This window comes from Vombatus ursinus, unplaced genomic scaffold (genome assembly GCF_900497805.2).
Source record: "Vombatus ursinus unplaced genomic scaffold, bare-nosed wombat genome assembly UNPS02000577.1, whole genome shotgun sequence".
NCBI lineage: Eukaryota > Metazoa > Chordata > Mammalia > Diprotodontia > Vombatidae > Vombatus > Vombatus ursinus.
Window position 1 is genome coordinate 14,232,908 of NW_020940355.1, and position 21,941 is coordinate 14,254,848.

The window sequence follows — 21,941 nt, forward strand, 5'->3', positions numbered from 1 at the left end:
GAATTTAACCAGGAGTTTCGGAAGAATCTATCCCACTCGCCTCCCCTCCATGCCTGCCATTCTTGGTGACTGAAGTTCCACCACATGGCTAGCACATACGATCATAGATCAAGAGTTGAAACTTGAGAGAACATCTTATCCTCATTTTACAGATAAGGAAACTGAGGTCCAGGGGAGATAAATCACTTATTCAAGGTCCCACATTTAGTAAATTGCGGTCTTCTTTTGTGGTATGATTGGTACATCCTTGACATAGTTTTTTTTTTCTCCCCCCCCACCCCAGACTAAGGGAAACACCCTCTCTGATAGAGAGTTTGGCCTTTAGGTACCATTTATAGCCCAGCAGTAATGGAATAAATGCTAGTAGATTGTCATAGAGAGCAGGAGGGTGAGGAGGGGACAAGTGAAAAGACAGATCCTTAAGGACAGAATACAGATCAGAGATTATTTAGTTCAGAATCTTCTTCATTTTGCATTGAAGTAAACTGAGAATCAGAGAGATGAGGTGATTTGCCCAAAGTCACACAAATAGTAAGGAACAGAAAGGCTGGGACATAAGCCCAGCTTCTCTGACTGCAAACCTAGCCCACACACATTCTAATTAAAAAAAAAAATACTCCACGGTTATGTGGACTTTCACAAGTACAAAGAAGCTTCACGTACTTTCACTCTGTTGCACCTCAGGACAGTCCTGTGACATAGATAGTGCCAGATCCTTTAGGACTTACAGGGGTCACATAGCTAGTAAAGAGGAAATGGGGTGTGGAAAGCATGCCTGCTATTTGTGGACAGGAGAAGGGGGTTCCAGGGGCTCCTGATCTGAGGAAGGATCACCTGAATCAGTTGCTCAGTTTGGCAGGGAAAGTCTACTCTACAGCAGAGGGTAGCATTCTCCAGGCCCTCCATTACTCCCCAAGGGCTGTGTGTCCTGTCAAGCTCAGCAGAGTAGCCATCAGGAATTGGGAATCAGTTACCCACAAAATGGCTCTCTACATGCCTGGGCCCAGCAGCAGTCTAGGGCAAGTTCCCTTTTCAATGAACCTACTCAACAGACCCTGAAGTCCAGACATTGAACGAGCATTAGTCTACGAAGTACTGAAAAAAAAAAGCCTCTGAATATTGTATTCTGGGAATGGAAAAAGAGATTGTAAGAGGGATTGAATGGAAGTCTTTTAACTTTCATAAGGAAAGTAATAAAGTAAAAAACATCTTTCTGAAAGTGGTGAGTCCTCATCTGCTTGTTCCAAGCAGGCTGCAGCTCTCATCCCTGTTTCTGTATTCCTTGCTTAGGTACATGTGCAGGTGGAGAGACAGATAACCAGACGCTTAAGTGGAGCTGCTAAATGGACTGGTTTTCCCAAGAAAGCAGGAAGTCAGAAGAGCATTCAAAGGACCTGGAACTGCTGTGTATTGATTAGACAGCACTGAGCCTCTTTCGGAACTTTGATGATTAATTCAGGCTATAAAAATCTATATGAGAAGCCTAAGTCTGCTTGGAAGAAGCTGTAGAAGGTGACCTATGTCACCCTGAGCTCCTGAATCGCTAGGATATGGGTGACTTTTGGAAATAAAGTACCAGGTCTAAAGTCAGTTTTGGGGTGGGTAGTAAGTATTCCCCCTCCCCCCAACAGCTTATCTATTCCACTTTTGAATGATCAAATGATTTTTGGCTGAAGTGAATTGCTTCAGGAGATGTGATCGATAAAATGAAATAATTGCTTCCCACATGGGAGCAGTTATTTGTACCTCCACTCTGACAAGGCACCTTGAAAACTGCAAGAAAGAGGCTGTTTTTTCCTCTCTGATTCATGCTCTGTTGCTGTGTCTGGCAGTATTACAACTGAGCTTTGCCTTCCACCATGAAAGCCAAGTCAGAGATCAAAGCACAGGACAATGTGAGCTAGCTCTGAATTAAGCTCCTGGCTTCATTGCGTAGGGCTCAGAGTACTAGGTGGGGAATGTTGTCCCATCATTGTAGAGAAAACACACATACACACACACACACACACACACACACACACACACACATCCAAATGAACTGCAGATTTGGGTTTGGGGATTCAAATTCACTGATGCTCTCAGACAAACAATCACATCTCAGGTGCCAGGATTGGCCTTATCAGATTTACTCTATAAACAGAAGTGGCCCAGTAGTTATTAGATAACCTGACTTTTCTATTTGAGATCTGCCCAGTGTAGGACAATCTTTTATCATTCAATCAAAAACAGTCACCTGTCAAGGCTCAAATTCTGCCTCACTTGCTAGCTGGAGGATCCTGGGAATGTTACATTAAGCTCTCAGATTCAGTTCCCTCATCTTTAAAATGGGGATAATAATAGTACCTACCTTGTTGTCATATCAAATCAGATAATATACATAAAGATAGCTATCATTATTAGGCACCTACTTTGTACTGGATTCTGTGCTATGTGTTAGAGATATAAGGACAAAAATGAAAGTCTCTGTCCTCAAGAATATTACATTCTAATGGTACTTATGAAGTAAGCGATGTAGGAAATTAACAATGACCTAAACAGACTCAAAGTCCAGTGGAAACTAGGATTGATATTATAGTTAAGAGATTTGAGAAAGAGAATTGTTTTTTTTTTTTTTTAACAAAAATGGATGTAAGCCCTTAGAGCAGCTGTGGGAAATAGCACTGGGCATTAATCTTACACTTCATTCAGCACGTAGCATTGGGGGGGGGGGAATGAGCTGAATAGAAAGAATTGGACAGGAATAGATTGCTTTGTCTTATGTGTAGGTGGACTGTGAAGTGTGAAGATATTTCTGACAGAGGTTGGGAAGTGCCCTTCCTGTAGCCAAGTCACCTACTACTCACTGGCTGATCCTTTAATTTACATTGATTATTTTAGTTGGAGGCTTTTGTTCTGCCAGGATGAAGCCTGCTGGGCAGGGATCCTGTCCTTCATGATGGGATGATGGGGAGGAGTTTGCCAACAGAACCAGTGGGATGGAGACCGAGGGTTGATTAATTGATAGCTGCAGGTCAAAACTCCAAGGGACCAATAAATACTCTTAGAAGTAAGGAGAGGGGCTTGCCTATTTGGTCAGTAGAGGTTCTGCTCCTTGGGAAACAAATCCATCCAAACCTTCTAACAAGAAGATGCAAGGAATAGTACCCATGAACAGGACTTACTGAGTTCATTAGCCTAGGTCACCAAGCTTCTCTCATGGGCTGGTTTCTAAGTATCTTTTTGAGCTGCCAAGCATGAAATGGCCTCACCAGTTAGCTTAATGAGCACAGAAAACCCTGATCCCTATGAAAATTCTAGAAAGAATAATTCTTTAAGCTGTTATCAATCAATCCATCAACAAGTATTTATTACGTGCTCACTGTGTGTCCAGGTACTGAGTTAGTATCTGAAAATACAAAGTCAAACATAGCTCCTGGACTTAAGGGGTTAATATGCTAATGAGGGAGAAAACACACATATACACAAATAACTCTATGTGTGTATGTCTATGTATATATAAATATACATATATTTGTAAATATGCATGTTTATGTGTATACATATTTGTGTGTATGTATGTGTATGTGTACATGCGTATACATACATATGTACATGTCTGTGTGCTCTGTCTGTATGTATATATAGGGAGGGGGACTGAACCTGTGATCTCACTGCTATAGGATGAGCAAACTCCTTCTACCAATGAAAGCTGCTTAAAGTCTTAGTGAGCTTTCTAGAGCACCAAGAGGTTGAATGACTTACTTAGGGTCATACAGTCAATACATGTCATAAGGGGAACTTGAACTCAGTTCTTTCTAGTGCTGAGGCCAGTTCTCTATCCACAATAATAAACTACCTCTCTTGTACAGAAGAAACAAAATAAATACAAGGTAGAATTTGAATTCAACTGTCCTTGATACCTTAGTGTGACTCCAAGGGAAGAAAAGGCAAGTGAAGGAAATAAACATTAATTAAGCACCTAGAATCTTGGGCTCAGTTTAATAAGCTGTAATTTAATAGGGATAATTGTAAAATTTTGAACTCAGGTAAAAAAAAATCAGCTTCACAAGTACAGGATTGGGGAGGCAAGAGGAAGATGTCATTTTATGTAAAAAAAAATGCTGGTGAATGGTCCATCTTCAATATCACTTTGCATCGACTATATTATCTTACTTTGGTGACAAAGAAGATCAAAACATACAACCAGAAGAAGACAATGAAGCCAAAGCTCATACATACAAAGCCTCCAAGAAAAACATGAATCAGTCCCAGGCCTTGGAAGAGCTCAAAAGGGATTTGGAGAAGCAAGTAAGAGAAGTAGAGGAAAAACTGAGAGTGATGCAAGAAAATCACGAAAAACAAGTCAACAGCTTGTTAAAGGAGACCCAAAAAAATACTGAAGAAAATAACACCTTAAAAAATAGCCTAACCCAAATGGCAAAAGAGGTCCAAAAAGCCAATGAGGAGAAGAATGCCCTAAAAAGCAAAATTGGCCAAATGGAAAAGGAAGTCCAAAGGCTTACTGAAGAAAATACTTCATTAAAAATTAGAATAGAGCAATTGGAAGCTAGTGACTTTATGAGAAATCAAGACACTGTAAAACAAATCCAAAAGAATGAAAAATTAGAAAACAATGTGAAATATCTCATTGGAAAAACAACTGACTTGGAAAATACACCCAGGAGAGAGCATTTAAAAATTATTGGACTATCTGAAAGCCATGATCAATATCACTTTGCATCAATTTAGGAAGTATTTCATATATGTTTATTATTATAGGGCAAGGAGTTATGACATCTTGAGTTGTTACCTCCTCCCTTTCAAGGGGGATAAACCTGAAACCCAAAGTGGGCACTTATGGGTTAGTAGCCTTTAATTCCTCTTTATATGACTTGGGATCTTCTCGGATCCAGTCTGTAGGTCGTTTTCACTTGAGGGTTACCAAGCATGCTGAGAGATGCTGCCATCTAACTTGCACCTCTGCTTAGTAAAACTAATTGTTTCCCTGGACCTTCGGGCTTCTATTCATTCATTATACCAGAAAAAGGAATGTCTAGAAAAGCCTATAGCATAAATGTTGTTGCCCTTCACAGAATGTAAGCACCTTGAAGACAGAGGTTGCTTGAATCCCTAGTGTTTATTTCATTTTTTAAAATTTTTATTCATTTTGAACTTAAATTCAAAAAGACAAAAATAGCATTTACATTTACACAGCACAATGCAAAAAGAAGATTCAATATGAAACCATGGATCTTTACTTTTTTAAAAAAAACTATGTGATAAATATTACACATCATTTTTAAAGCTATCTTTCTTTTAAGTTTTCTTTTGTTTTCTGCTGTGCACTTTTAATTTTTATTTTTTCTTCCTCCCTCCTCACCCCGCACTAAAGAAGGCCATCATTTGATAGAGATATGTATATATGTATACATACATATACAATATAATATATATATATACATTATATATGTAAAACCATACTATACATACATTTATTTATCAGTTCTTTCTCTGGAGGTTCAAAACATCTTCCTTCATAGGTCCTTTGCAGTTGATTTGAATTTTTATAATAGCCAAAATAGCAGTCATTCACAGTTGTACTTTGAATAACATTGCTGTTATTGTACACAAGGTTCTCTTGGTTTTGCTCACTTTCACTCTTCATTATTTCATGCAAATCTTTCCAGGTTTTTCTAAAATCAACCAGCTCATCATTTCTTATAGCATAATAGTATTCCATCACAATTATATGCTACAACTTGTTTAGCCATTCTGCAATTGATGGGCATCCCCAAACCCTAGTGTTTAGCTTACTGATTGGCACATAGTAGATTCTTTCTAAACACCTGCTGATTGATTGGTGGTAGATGAATTAGAGACCATGGCATATAATAATCAGTTAAAAGAGTAAGAGATGTTTAGTTGAAGAAGAAGGTATGTGCAAAATCATGATAGTTGTTTGATAGAGGGATTAAAGTTGTTCTGGTTGGACTCAGAGGTAGAACCAGGAACAATAATTAGAAGTTACAAAGAGAGTCAGGCTTTAGCTCAATGTAAGAAAAGATTTCCAAATGATTAAAGATGTGCAAAAGTGAAATAGCCTACCTTGGAATGTAAGGAATCTTCCCCCCAGTGAAGGTTTTCTTTTTTTTTATTTATTTATTTTATTCTGAACTTAAGAAATAAAATGAGGATCTCCTTAACATAGTAGAATAGAAAAAAAGATGATTATACATAAAACTGCAAATCTATTGTGTATAACTTGCTATTCATTTTAAATATATAATAAATATATTTAGTAAATATATATAAATATCATGTAACTTTTTTTCCCTTTTTTATTTCCCTCTCTTCTCTTACCCTCCCTCTCACTGGTTTTCAAGTGAATGTTAGACAACTACTTGTCATCAATGTTGCAAAGGGAATTATCAAGCAGTAGAGTGGTATTATGTGGCCTCTGAGGTTCCCTGCAGAACAGATTTGCATAAGATCTATTAAACCAAAGCCTTAATCTGATGTCCATAAACTTTTATTGATAACTATGTTTTAATGTAATCAGTTACTTTATAATCTTATTCATTTTATTTTATGCATTTAAAACAATATTTTGAGGAAGGGTCAGTTGACTTATCAGACTGCTAGTTGGCTTATCAGTCTGCTAAAGGGATGTAAAAAAAAATTAAGAAATAATTTGTTAAATAGAATGGCAAAGCCTGAAGATCTCGCTTTTAGAAAGTAAGGAAATGGAATGATAGGCATACTAATACATTGCTGATGGAGCTGTGAAATGGTACAGCCATTTTGAAAAACAATTTGGAATTATTCAAATAAAGTAACTAAAAAGTCCATACCCTTTGAACCAGAGACTCCATTACTGGGCTCATACCTCAAGGATGCCATTGATAAGAAGAAAATTCATATATACATATGTGTGTGTGTGTGTGTGTGTGTGTGTGTATCTGTGTGTATGGTTTCAAAATATAGCAGCATTTTTTTTTGTTACAGCAAAGAACTAGAAACAAAGTAGATTCCCATTGATTGGGGAATGGTTGAACAAATTGTGATAAATTAATGTAATGGAATATTGCTGTGCTATAAGAAATGATGTGTGAGATGGATACAGAGAAGTACAGAAAGATCTATGTGAATTGATGCAGCATGAAGTAAGCAGAGCCAAGAAAACTATAACTATGACAGTGTAAATGAAAATATAAATGTAAAACTCCACATGTAAATGTGTATAAAACTAAATGTAAATGTAAAGCTACACACCAAAAATATCAAAAGGGAATGTTCAAAATAATAGAAATCAAGCAGGCTTCAAATGAAGAGATATGAGAGGAGAGGATACCCCTAACCTACCCCCTTGTGGACATGGGAGATTCCATAGGCATTACACATTGTACATGCTTTCAGACTTTTTCAAGGTATAGATCAGTTGTGCTGAATTTTTTTATCCTCTCTAAAAAATACTATTTGTCTAGGAGAGTAAGGAATAGTTTACCTATCATATCTATGGAGAAAGGAAGAATTTATGACCAAACAAGAGATAGAGAACGTTATGGAATGCAAAATGAATGACTTTGATTACATTAAATTGAAAAGTTTTTGCATAAAGAAAGCCAATGCAACTAAGATTAGGGAAGCAGAAAGCTGTGAAACAATTTTTATAGCCAGTGTCTCTGATAAAGGTCTCATTTCTAAAATATATAGAAAACTGAGCTGAATTTATAAGAATACAAGCCATTCTCCCATTGATAAATGGTCAAAGAATATGAACAGGCAGTTTTCAGAGGAAGAAATTAAAGCTATCTACAGCCAAATGAAAAAATGCTCTAAATCACTATTGATTAGAGAAATGCAAATCAAAATGACTCTGAGGTACCACATCACACCTATCAGATTGGCTAACATGACAAAACAGGAAAATGATAAATGTTGGAGAAGATGTGGGAAAAGTGGAACACTAATACATTGTTGGTAGAATTGTGAACTGATCTAGCCATTCTGGAGAGCAATTTGGAACTATGCCCAAAGGGCTATAAAATTGTGCATACCCTTTGATCTAGCAATACCACTTCTAGATCTATATCCCAGAGAGATTATAAAAATGGGAAAAGGCCCCACATGTACAAAAATATTTATAGCAGCTCTTTGTGTGGTGGCAAAGAATTGGAAATTGAAGGGATGCCCATCAATTGGGGAATGGCTGAACAAGTTGGGGTATATGAATGTAATGGAATACTACTGTGCTATGAGAAATGATGACAAGGTAGACTTCAGAAAAACCTGGAAAGACTTATGTGAACTCATGCTGAGTGAAATGAGCAGAACCAGGAGAATATTGTACATAGTAACAGGCACATTGTGTGATGACTGACTTTGATAGACTTAGCTCTTCTCAGCAATGCAAGGATCTAATACAACTGCAAATGACTCATGATGGAAAATGCTATCCACATCCAGAAAAAGAACCATGAGGTCTGAATGCAGATGGAGGCATACTATTTGCTCTCCTTTTCTTTTGTTGTTTTGTTTTATTTCTTCTTTCTCATGGTTTCTCTCATTAGTTCTAGTTCTTCCATACATCATAACTAATGTGAAAATATGCTTAATATAAATGTGTAAGTAGAGCCTATAACAGATTGCATGCTATCTTGGGGAGAGAGGAGGAGACGGAGAGGGAGAAAAGTTAAAACTCAAAATTTTAAGGAAGTGAGTGTTGAAAACTAAAATAAATAATTTAAATAAGAAAAAAGAAAAATACTATTTATTAAATGGGACAGCTCTCTGGGAGGTAGAGGGGAAGGAATATTTGGGATAACTATGATGATAAAAGAAACAGAAGACATCAATTAAACTTATTTTTAAAAAAAGAAGGTAAAGGGAATGCAGAACTTTTCCAGAAAACTCCATAGAATGGACTGGGTTTATCCTTCTCCCACAGCTAAATAATTTTTCTCTGTGTTCAAAGCTTGGGCTGGTCTTACACCTGAAGGAGAAAGTAAATGGGCCAGGTTGAGCTCTTTGCCAGCCTAGTGATTAAAGCTTTGGATTAGAATACAGTGTAAAACTCCTGGACCATACAAAAGTTAATGAAAAATTTACTTAACAATAAGCAATTTTGAAAGAATACATTTACTGTTTCCAGTACACCTTGTTCCCCTCTACCCCCATATTTGCTATGGCAACATTACACAATGAGAAAAGTGTATTGATTTTCTTGGCAGTGGGGGATTCTGTTCATCCTGAAGAACCCTAACTCCTCATAGATTAGGTCTTTTATACTTCAGCCTTCCAGAAAGCCATGACAATGGCTCAAACTCTAACCCCCTGGACCAATCAGATCCCAAGGATATCCTCCCTGCCCATTTAAAGAGAATCTAGCCCAGCCTATCCCCATAAAACATATGTCATCTCTACTACAAAAGGTTTAATGAATGTTCCTTTAATTTCCAACTTATGAAGTTGAATGAAAAGCAAAAGATTTCCCAAGTAGAATAAAAGAAGAAAAATGTTTTGAAGATGGCAGGAGGGAATCCTAACCTGTGTCAGGAAGTTAGAAAAATTCTGATGCACAGGAGAAATGGAAGGGATACTGAATACTTGGAACTAAGAAATAGATATAATGATCTTATCAAAATGGAAAGAAGTAGGCCTTCTGAAAAGGAAACAGTCATTTTCCCACTAAGAATTGATCCATCAACTAAGATTTATTAAGAACCTACTATGTGAGTTCCAAGAATTATGTTAGGCACTAAGGGTACAAAGAAAAATCTAATCTCTGCCCTCAAGAGAGATAACATGTACACAACTAAATAGCTAAATGTCTTTCAAAATAAATGTTATTGGTGGGGAGAGGGGGGATGACAATAGCAGCTGAAGGATAAGGAAAAGTCTTCTGTAGAGGGGGAGTTGAATGGTAAAGATTCAAAGAAGAAGTCAGGTATGTATCATCCATTAAGGATCAGAGAAGAGACACAGACATAGTGGTATTTGCTGACTCCCTGTAGTTTTGTCTTGTTTGTACATAATTGTTTATATGTTGTCTCCCACATTGGAACGTGAGCTCCTTGAAGGCAGAGACTGTTTTTGTCTTTCCCCAGAACTTAACTTTGTGTCTGACACTGAGTAAGTGCTTAATAAATATTTGTTGGTTGGCTATTGGGTGGTACTGAGACAGCTGTTTATCCTACTGATAATAACACAGAGAATTCTGCTCTTTCCAAGGCATGTATTCATGGAGATCCTTCAATCACACTTGATGACCACTGTTCAATTCTGGTGATTCATGTGGGCATAAATGATACTCTCAGAAAGAATCTAGAAAGCATGCCTAAGAAAATTGAAAAACTGAGGGATGGTATTTTTTCATCATTCCTGTTGACCAAAGGGAAGGGCTTCAAATTAAAAAGACAGATTTGGTAAAGTAAGAGCTGGTTAAGAATATGGCATCTGAGAACAGGATTTGGATTTCTGAAACAGCTTAAAATCTAGGAATGATAGGCTCCTTGCCAGGGATAGAGTTCACCTAACAAAATGTGTTACAAAATGTATTTGCCTGGAATCCTGAGAATCTAATCAAAAAGAATTTAAAATGAAAAGTAGGAAAGAGGAAGAAGCTGTATGTGAACCAATCTACATACCACAGAGAATAGTTTCAATATAGGAAGAAGACTAGCAGATGAGCTGGTCAGAAATCTCCAGGAGGCTAAATCCAAAAAAGAAGCCAAAAATCAGTCAGTCAAAGCCATGACCTCAGAAGACAGCCATGTAAGATAGGGATAACAAACAAGGTGAAGTAGGAATCATAATTCAATAAGACCTTTCAGGTGTCATAAAGACATGGAGAGATAGACTCATGATTTAAGTATGACTCTGAAAGGACATCCTCTAGTCGAAAGGAATAGGAACGATGTCTTGGGGAAAGGGTAGAAAGCAGATATGCTCTTGTGAGGAAATTCAGGTACCATAGTTTGGGGTGAGAAGTAGGAAGAAAATCAGTTAGATGATCATCAAAAGATACAGTGGCAAAGCAATACTAGAGTCAGACTATGTGAGAGGCCACCTGTACAGACAGGAGTCTGGGAAATGTATAACAAACATGGCAACATGGCATGATATAGCTGTGATGGGATACTTCATTATCCAAACATTGTTGGAATTTTCTCTTTGCCAAAAGCAAGAAAAGCTAATAATTCCTTAACTTGCTTTAATTATCATTTCATCCTTCAAACAGTGAAGGAACTAACTATGAGAACTGTTATTCTGGAATTATATGTCACCAATAAATACAACCAATTGCTGAAGTAAATCCAAACCTCTAGGACAGAATCTGGAGGGGAGAGGAATGAGCATACTATTTCAGAATCTGAGATAGAGGAGGGGAAAGTGGGGTCATGACCACAAATTTTAAAATCATATTTCAAAGTGTTCAAAGACATCATAGGTAGAATCCAAAGAACTAAAATTCTACTGGGAAAGTCAACTCAGGTTGTATGGGAAACTCTCAATAACAAAATTCTGAAGGCACAAAGAGAAACAATTTCAATAAAGAGGAAAAGGAGGAATTTCTAGGGAGATGGATGTGGATACAAAGGAAACTCTTTGACTCACTTTTTAAAAAAAATGTATATACAGAAAAGGAAAGGAGGGGTGGGTAACTGAGAATAGATAAAGTGTGGCACAGTCCTATGAGAATAATGTTAGGAGCACTATGGTTCATAATGAGCTAAAAACAGTAAGGAAAGCTAGGACAAAAAGTTTTGTTGGCTCAGATTCTTAAAATCTAACCACTGCTCAGATTCTTATAATCTAGCCAATAGCTCAGTAATGTTCAGATTCCTAAAGAATCTGGCCAATGTGGAGGATGTTCTAATAAACTTTGTCTTTGGCTGAAAAAAGATTTGGGTCAAATTCATTTGGACAGGACCCATGTGTCATGATTTCAGGGTCCCAGCACCCCTAAACACCTAAACCTCAACATTTTGGTGGCCTGTATGGGGACCCCAAGTTCTTCTCCAGTCAAGACTGGAAGGTATGTAAGCACCACCCCCAACCCCCCTTCTTTCTTGCCGTGCACCTAGGAAGGCTTGGAGGTGCTTTTCGGGCAGACAGTTAGGAGGTTGTCTCATACTCGGCCTAACGCTCTCAGGCTCTTGGTCCACTGGTTTGATTCAGGGCCATGGACCTGGATACACCTTCCACAGCATAGAGGACAAGGACAGATGCCCAGGGAAAATGTTAGAACAGCTAAAAACATCTTAGCAAATTCTAGAAGTTTTGTGGTTGATCATTAAAGAGTTTTGAAACATCTCCTTACAGCCTTGGTCACTCCTTTCTCCCACTTCCCTTCCCTTGAGTCAAAAGGGTATTAATAGGATTAACAGATACTTAATCCCTCTCACAGGGAAGAGAGTTTTTGCCACCTCTGAATTTGCCCTCTACAGCATGGACCCCCCTGGCAATGGTCTTGGGCCCTGGGGCAACCTTTGCCTGGAAGCATCACCCAAGTTCAGCACATCTTGCTCAAGGTAAAGAAGCTCGCCTCTGAACTTCGGCTCTTTTAAAGTTGTAGTTTTAACTGTTAATGATGAGATGTTGATTCTCTGTGTAAAGTAATTTGGAAATGAATTTAACAAAACTGAAGTCACCTGATTGGTAATGGGTTTGTTTCAAGTTTCAAATTGGTGAACTTTTTGTATCAGTTATGTCAAGCAACTTTTCATAATTTGGTTACCGCTAAAATAATTTGACTATTGTTGGTTATTGTTTTAATGTGTGAACTTGCCAAAAAGCTTGTTTGGGTTTTGTTTTGCTGAGAATTTGCAAGTAAATAGAAATAATCTCTAAAGATTGGCTTTTTAGGTGCAGCTAGGTGGCACAGTGGATAGAGCACCAGCCCTGGAGTCAGGAGGACCTGAGTTCAAATTCAGCCTCAGACACATAACACTTACTAGCTGTGTGACCCTGGGCAAGTCACTTAACCCCATTGCCCAACCCCTCCCCCCCCCCAAAAAAGATTGGCTTTTTACACCAGTGCAAATTTAACTTTGAGATGTAAATCCTGGAAAAGTTTTTCCTAAACTGTAATTAGTGAAACTTGCTGTTTGAGGTAAAAGCTCATGGAATTTTATTTTGAGTTGTCTGATGGATCATAATACATTGATAATCAATAATCTATCATTTGAGAGAAATGCCACAAGCTACTCAGAGAATGTGATACTGGTGGAAAGTCAGCATCAGGAAAAGCTGAGAGGACAATTTAGCCTTGGTCTAAGATGGGATCCTCCTGGCTCAGTTTCCTCATTATGTTCCTTTGAAAAGGAATGCTACCCACCTGGCTATTCCTGAGTCTGGCTATAAGGTTGATTTGATACTACATGACTGGAAAACTGAATTATCTGAATCCAAACAGGGTTAAGGATATCCTATCATATCTGTACCCTGAAGTCTTTTCTGTCAGATTTGTGTCTTCCAGACTATAGGCCATTTACCTACAGTTGGTAGCAAACAGCAAGTACCAGCCAATGTTCCCCCATCATTCCCTGGACGCAGCCTGTGTTCAGTTCCAGTCACCTTCTCTTTGGGACCCCCTCGAGGCAGGGACAGCTCTATGCCCCTTGCCAGCAGGAAGCGGTTTCAGAAGTCAAGACCTTCGCCCCTTACCCCAAAAGAATTTGGGTCCCATTTGTTTGAGGGGGGAATGATAGGGCTTGAATCTGGACCCCAGAAAGAAAAAAACCTGGACTTTTCCACATGGCCAAATCTCTGGATTTCCCCTGAGGCAATAATCTCATCAACTGGCCTTTTGTTATCACCTAAACCCAATCTCCCAATTCTGTTATCCTTAAACTAGCCTGGCCCTCCATTGTCTTACCTCCCTATGGCTCCTGGCGACTTCCCACCCTTGACCCTATCTAGACCCCATTCTCAAACTCCCAGTCACTCCCATCCAGATCCTTCCTAGATCTGTCCCATAGTCTTTCTGTGTATATGGTCTGTCTTGTCTCCATTAAGGTGCTCAGATTCTTAAAATCTAGCCACTGCTCAAATTCTTATAATCTAGCCAATAGGTCAATAATGTTCAGATTCCTTAAGAGTCTGGCCAACATGGCAGATGTTCTAGTAAACCTTGTCTTTGGCTGAAAAAAAAAGTTTTGTTTTGTTCTTAATAACTCTATTAGAAGGAGAGGCAGCTTGTCATAGTAGATAGAGAGCTGACCTCAGAGTCAGGAATGCCTGACTTCAGGTCCTGCCTTTCATGATGTTGGTTGCATCCTTGTGATAAGCCATATAATCCTATGTAAGTCCTTAAAACTCTAACTTTCATGGGTGGAGCTAAGATGGTAGTGTAAAAGCAGTGACTTACTTGAGTTCTCCCCCAAATCCCTCCAAATAACTGTAAAAAATGACTCTAGAAGGAGAGAATTCTGGGAAGGTGGCAGAGTAGGTCAGAAAATTTCAAGCTCTCAAGATTTTCCTCCACAAAAGAGATAAAATTGCACCTCTGGGCAAACATAGAGCCATGAAAACAGATAAGAGTAGGGGCGGAAGAGGGATCCTCCTGGCACAATTGGAGAAGATCTGAAGAAAAATCCTGGATGAGATTTCCTTCCTGTGAAGAATAAACTCCTCCAGGTTAGGGTCCACTTTAACAACATGCCACAAACTGCTTAAAGGACAAGTGGCAAACCATGGGGTTAGCTGGTTTGGGACTGCTGCCTTTGCCCTAGCTACAGGAACTTTTACCCCAGGGACAGTGAGGGGAGTTGGGCATCTGACCTGGGAAAGATCTAGGGAATTTCTTCTGACAAGGAATACCAGACCCAGCTGTGCTGTGGAGAGTGGCCCAGCCAAGAAGGAACCAGCACACACCTAGTGAATGCAGAAGCAGTGGGGTGGGGATGCTGCTGCTGTGGACCCTTACAGGAGGCTGGAGGTCTTGGTTTGAGTTCAAGGTGAGAAGGGAGAACAGAAGAGTGCACTGGACTTTATTAAAAAAAAAGTGATTATAAAATCACTTATAAAACTAAAAGGTGATTATAAAAACTAAATTATAGTTGCACAGGCAAAGGAGAAAAAATCCAACCGTAGGGAGCTACTATGGGAATAGAGAAAATTGGAGTTTGTCTTCACAGGAGGATAATGAAGCAAAGAAACCCTTTTCTACCCCAAAGAGTAATGTCAAATGGTCACCTGCCCCAAAAGAATTCATTGAAGAACTTAAAAAAGACTTTAAAAATCAAATGAGAGAGACTGAGGAAAAGCTAAAAAGAAAAATAAGAATAATGCAAGAAAAACAAGATCATGAAAAGAAAGTCAATCAATTAGAAAAGGAGATCCAGAATCTTAAGGAAGAAAATGACTCCTTGAAAATGAGATTTGGGCAAGGGGAAGCCAGTGAAGTTATAAGAGATGAAGAAAAAAAACAAAATAAAACATAAAAATGAAAAAATAGAAGAGAATTTGAAACATCTCATAAGAAAAACAAGAGATCTAGAGAACAGATCAAAAAGAGAAAGCATAAGAATAATTGGACTATTTGAAAGTTTTATCAAAAAAAGAATCTCGATACAATAATATAAGAAATAATTAAAGAAAATTGTCTGGAAGCATTAGAACAAGAGGGGAAAGTAGAAATAGAAAAAATCCATCAATCACCACCTGAAAGATATCCTACAAGGAAAACTCACAGGAATATCATAGTCAAATTTTGAAACCCCAGATCAAGGACCAAATATTATGAGCAATAAGAAAAAAACAGTTTACATATGATGGTACCACAATTAGAATTACACAAGACCTAGCAGTGGTGACACTAAAAGATTGCAGGTCTTGGAACACTATATATCGAAGAACAAAGGAATTGGGTTTCTGGCTGAAAATATCATACCCAGCAAAGCTAAGCCTAATTCTGAATGAAAAAAAAAATGGACATTTGATCAGTTGTCAGACTTTCAAGTCTTTGTTAAAAAACAAAACAAAACAAACAAACAAAAACCCTGAACTCAATAGAAGATTCAACATACAAGAGCAATATAAGGTACATACCAATGACCAATTACAAGGGACTAAATAAGGATAGAATATTTACTGTTTATGTATGAAAAATGTAAAACCTATGTCTAAGATTGTTACTAGTAATTAGGTAACTTATAAGGAAGATTGGGGTAGACCTGAGTATGATATGACTTCAAAAAGTAAAACATTCAAGTATAGTTAAAAGAATAATTATTTTTTATAAATGAGGTGCAAGAGGAAGAACCAATACAGAGGAATTAGATGGGGGAGGGGGCTGTTAGTTTTGGAAACCCATTCTCATTGGCAATGGGTTTAAGAGGGGAAAATTCATATACATTTAGAAGAGTATAAAAGTCTTCTAAATTTAGAAAGAAATAAAACTCTAAGGGGCTATGGAGGGGGGAGAGGATAAAGGAGGGATCTTTACAGGAAAGGGTATGGGAATAGGTTAAAAGGGGCAAAGAGAAGGGGGTTTAGATTTAAGGGAATGGGAGGATAAGGGAGAGATTATTGGAGTGGAGGTAGATTAAATTGTAGGAGGGTAAGTTGGCAGGTAGATGTAAAGTAGAGGAGTTAGGAGAGAGGAAAAAAAAAGAGACATGCACAAACAGAAACAAAGATTAGGAGTAGAATCTCTTAGGGAAAATATATGTTTACATATGTATGTATGGATAAATACATATGTATATATATAATATATATATATACACACATACACATACATATATATGCACATATATAAATATATCCAATGCTCAATTGTAGCTTTGGGGTGGTGGGTAGAGGGGAGGGACAGGGAAAAAAAGAACAAAGTAAAAAGTGTATAACAGAGAACAAAAGAAACCTACAAGGAAGCAAAGAAAAGATGGACAGCTCTGAACATAATGCACAGTATTTAATATATAGCTTTTCTTGAAATGAAAAGTTATTGCAATATATTTTGAATCCTCTCCTATGTTCTGCTGTGCACATGACATTTTAATATATAAAAAAATAAATAAAAAGGTTTAAAAAAAGGAAAAAAAACTAAATATAAAAAAAAGACTCTAAACAAATTCTAGAGCAGCAGAACCCACAAAAAGACAGAGTGAAACAAATTTCCAGCCCAAGACAACCTGGATGGTTGATGAGAAAGGTCTGTTGCACCAGGCTGGGAGAGGAGCACAGTTCAGCGTGGGTGTGCAGGCAAAGACAGGGCCCCAGCAAACCTGGAGCAGACCTCAGGAGACTGAATCATGGGCAGCTGTGGTGGTTTCCAGACTTCTCAACCCACAAACATGAAAGACAACTTAGAAGGTCAGTGGGAGAGGTCTGTCAGACCTGGGTGAGAGAGGAGTGTGGTCTAGGCCCAGCCCTAGTGCAGTACCAGGGTGGTGGCTGCTTCCGCAGCCCATAGATGATGGGGGCATTGAGCAGCTGATCAGAGGGAGATTGTAGAGATCTCTTTGCTGGTGCTGAGGCAGGATTCTCTTGCTTTGCCCATGCTTGGATCTAGGTCATAGTGCTGTGGCAGTCCTGGGGCAAGAAGGAGTGTTGACGTGGTGGAGCTTGTGGAGGAAGTGGAGAGGGAATCCTCCTCACAGTTCCAAGGCAGAAAAGAGTGCTTATGTTCATTCACAGACCAGAGCACAGGCCAAGAAAAGAGTAAACACCTCTCCTTTGAGCATATCACCTCAGAAGAACTGAAAATTTAAAGGTCCCTCTGAAATTCAGGTATCTCTGAAAATAGGTACACAAAACCCTTGAAGCTTGGGACAGTATACCCTCTACACTGGAAGCAGACCCCTACCTTAACAAAGAGTTAAAAAGTCAAATAATTGGCAGGGAACATGAGCAAACAGCAGAAAAAACTCAGACTATAGAATCTTACTTTGGTGACAAAGAAAATAAAAATATACAACCAGAAGAAGACAACAAAATCAAAGCCCCTACATCCAAAGCCTCCACGAAAAATACTAATTGTTCCCAGGTCATAGAAGGACTCAGTAAGGATTTTGTAAGGCAAATAAGAGAAGCAGAGGAAAAATTGGGAAGAGAAATGAGAGAGATGTAAGAAAATCATGAAAAATGAGTCAACGGCTTGCTAAAGAAGACTCAAAAAATATTGAAGAAAATAACACCTTGAAAATAGACTAACCCAAATGGCAACAGCGGTCCAAAAAGCCAATGAGGAGAAGTATGCCTTAAAAAGCAGAATCAGCCAAATGGAAAATGATGTCCAAAAGCTCATTGAAGAAAATAATTCCTTAAAAATTAGAATGGAGCAAATGAAAGCTAATGACTCTATGAGGAAATCAAGAAATTAAAACTATAACCTGGGGCAGTTAGTTGGTGCAGTAGATAGAGCACTGGTCCTGATGTCAGGAGGACCTGAGTTCAAATCCAGCCTCAGACCGAACACTTGACACTTACTAGCTGTGTGACCCTGGGAAAGTCACTTAACCCAAATTGCCTAAAAAACAAAACAAAAACAAAAAAACAAAAAAAACAACTATAACCTTCTGAGAAGATGCCAATCTACAAGAGTAGGGGAGGTTCCTGATTGGGAAGTTGTTATATTGATATCACAGATCTAGTCTAAGGAAAATAGATAGGAGAAAATGAGAGGTTCAAAGAAGAAATAGGACCACTGCACAAAACAGATAGGATAATTTTAACAGACCACAATGAAAAGGCAGAACTAGTTAACTCTTAGTTTCCTTCTCATTTCTTTGTCCAGGAAAAAGATCTTTAGACTGAAAGAACAGAGCAACAATGACTAATACAGTATTAACATAAAAAGTAAATGAGAAAATAGTAAAACATGCATACACACCTCACTGTTCTTGGTGAGTTCTTAACCAAACCTAAACAAACTACCACCCAGGGGTGAACAGGAATGAACTGGATGATGGGATTGCTCAACCACTATATTAGAGTCCTAGGCTCTGAGTGTAATGGGTAATTAGGGGAACCCCTCCTGATTAGCCCTGAATCAACTCTGTCAAAGTCCACTGGATGGAGCATGCCTGGAGGGGAACTTTTTATTTATTTATTTATTTTTGGTAGGCAACGGGGTTAAGTGACTTGCCCAGGGTCACACAGCTAGTAAGTGTCAAGTGTTTGGTTTGAGGCCGCATTTGAACTCAGGTCCTCCTGACTTCAGGGCCAGTGCTCTATCCACTGCACCACCTAGCTGCCCCAAGGTGAACTTTTTAGTACCATTTGTTATGGTTAGAGCTGGGTGGCTTCTGGTGACATATTGCCCCACCCCTTTCCTAGTGGGCCACATGAGTTTTGGCTCAGCACTGAAGGGCTTGGCACTTTGGGATGATATAGTGGCAGGGCTGGGACAGCAGCAGGGCCTACAATCAAAATTGCATCAGAGAGGATTGGCCATAGGGTCAGGAAGTAACATCCATTCAGGAGATCTTAAAGGGAATGATTTCATCTTTTAGACCTTTCTCTTCCCATACACTGAGCATATCAAGACTTTTGAGCCTCTTTCTTGATTTCCTGTGGCAGAAATGGCCAATAGAAGTGTACATGGCAGCCAACATATGTGCCTGATTAAGTGAAAGTAAGGCATATTCTCAAAACCCTAGCTCCTTCTTATACTTTGTGCTTTTTGACTGAATGTAAGTGACTCAACAGTGACCCCACGATAGACATATCCAGTCTTGGAGGCAACCTTGTGTGTTTGGAATTTCCAGGGGCCCCTCAAGTGGTATGACCTGCACTATAAGAACTGCCCTCTACAGCTACTACAATGTCTTTTGAAGAAGATGATTACTGATGGTAAGAGGACTTCACCTCTGGCCAGAATTGCCAAACAATAGGGACCTTGGGGGTGACAGTGCAGATCTTAGGTGAATGTGAAATGCCCATTCAACAGTATCACAAAATGTGTCATGTTTTGATATTTTAATTATCAGTTTCATAGAACGTCATAACAGTAATTAAAAGTCATTGCTACATTCTTAAATCTTTGTAAATATGCCTACATGTGCATTAAAAAAAAAAAAAAAAGCTTTGAGTACCAGGTCTGGAATCAGGAAGAACCAAGTTCAGATCCAGCCTTATACACTTACTAGCTATGTGACCCTAGAGAATTCACTTAACCTCTGTTTGCCTCAGTTTCTTCATCTGTAAAATAGGAATAATAATAGTACTTATCTCCTAGGGCTGTTGTAAGGATCAAATGACATAACAATTGTAAAGCACTTAGCACAATGTCTAGCAAATATTGAGTATTATATAAATGTCAGCTCTTAGTATTAGTATTACATGGGAGAAATAAAGAGCTGTCCTGTACATGATTGACATTATACACTGAGTACCTTTCTACTCTACCCCGTTTGGGGAAACTTCATTGTTGTTTAGTCTTTTCAGTTGAATTCAACTCTTCATAACCCCATTTGGGATTTTCTTGGCAGAGATACTGGAATGGTTTGCCATTTCCTTCTCCCACTCACTTCACTGATGAGCAACTGAGGCAAATAGGGTTAAGTTACTTGCCCAGTGTCACACAGTTAGTACATGTCTGAGGCCAAATTTCAAATCAGGAAGATGAGTCTTCCTGAGCTAAATCTAAATATTAAATGATGTGAGAGGAAGAAAGGTCTAAACCCTTTCTTCAGAGACCAGGATCCCCTAGAACTAAATCTAGTATGTGCAAATTGGTCTAGACTTGAGAAGCATCCTTTTCTGGACTGGGCTGATTCAGGCCAGTCCCCTGATAGTTGAGGTTTGATACTGAAACAAAATGACATACTCAAAGATCACCCAACAGTTAACAATAGCAGATTTACTTAACCATTGCAAGGGAAGGCTATTCAACAAGGAAATGCACTGAGAACACCTTGATTTACTTAAACAGAGAAAAGCTTACCTGCCCAAGGAAGGCAGTCCCTTGAGCCAATCACATCTCAAGAGTGGTTGCAATAGGTCAAGGGGAAAACAAAACAAAACAAAACAAAAAAACAAAAACAACCTAGCCTAAGTTGTATGGGGAAGGGGGTTAGCTTGGGATATTGCTCCTACTTGGTGGTAGAAGGAGACAGTGAGTAGCCTTATTTGGGACCAGCAGTGATTGGGTTATTATGTTAGATTTTTGTCTGAAAGGGACTAAAGAGAGAAAGAGAGCATCTCGTTACAGACAGGGCAGTTAGATAGCACGTTAGATAGAGTGCCAGACCTGGAGTCAGGAAAACTCATCTTAATGAGTTCAAATCTGGCCTCAGATATTTATTTGCTGTATGACCCTGGGTAAGTCACTTAACCCTGTTTGCCTCAGTTTCCAAGTCTATAAAATGAGCTAGAGAAGGAAATGGCAAAACCACTCTAGTATCTTTGCCAAGAAAATCCCAAATGGGGTTGTGAAGAGTCAGACACAACTGAACTAACTGAACAACAAGTTATAGATGAAGAAACAGAGCCAGAGAGATTCTGCACCTTTAGTAACCTAGCTTACCCCTCCCTGTCACTTTGCGTATAAAGAAACTGAGACCCAAGAAATTAATGGTATTTCCCCATAAACAGCTAGTGCTGCCCCTCCACCCTTTTTTGGGGGGGGGTTGGTATTTATCTTATATATAATGATATGTGTACATATCTTGCATGGGAAAGTCCAAGGTACTTCCAGATAAGGCCTCTTTTATCTCAGAGTCCCACCCTCACTCTCTTACTTTCCTGTTTGGTTTTATGGGGCTGATGAATATTCTTTTTCATTTTCATGGGACAATTTGTTTGTCACTGGACAGTGAAGTTGAAACATAAAACCTGATGAAGTATGTCACTACAATATGGTTGATGACAATATCAGGTTTTGGTAAGGAGACCAGTGAAAGGGCTGCTTCTGCCTCAACTCCCAATCATCTAGATAGTGAAAAATTCAGTTACAGCAGAGATTTTCAAGAATTCCTTTCTTTCTAGTAGAGAAGGAAAGAAAGAAAGAAAGA

The 21,941-nt window shown here is 38.6% G+C and overlaps 1 protein-coding gene across 12 annotated transcripts in view; it reads left to right on the forward strand.

The window, feature by feature from the left end:
* Window positions 1–21,941, forward strand: part of ADTRP (androgen dependent TFPI regulating protein) — a 168,165-nt gene that overhangs the window by 24,052 nt on the left and 122,172 nt on the right. For 5 of the 12 annotated variants that reach the window (XM_027840087.1, XM_027839887.1, XM_027840288.1 and 2 more), the window contains 2 exons: window positions 1,291–1,598; window positions 12,389–12,512. In XM_027840087.1, the coding sequence (XP_027695888.1) occupies window positions 12,446–12,512 (67 nt within the window). In that variant the 5' untranslated portion in view covers window positions 1,291–1,598; window positions 12,389–12,445. Of the gene's footprint in view, window positions 1–1,290; window positions 1,606–12,388; window positions 12,513–21,941 lie in introns of all 12 variants that reach the window. The other 7 variants (XM_027839686.1, XM_027839463.1, XM_027839611.1 and 4 more) reach the window with 3 other exon arrangements.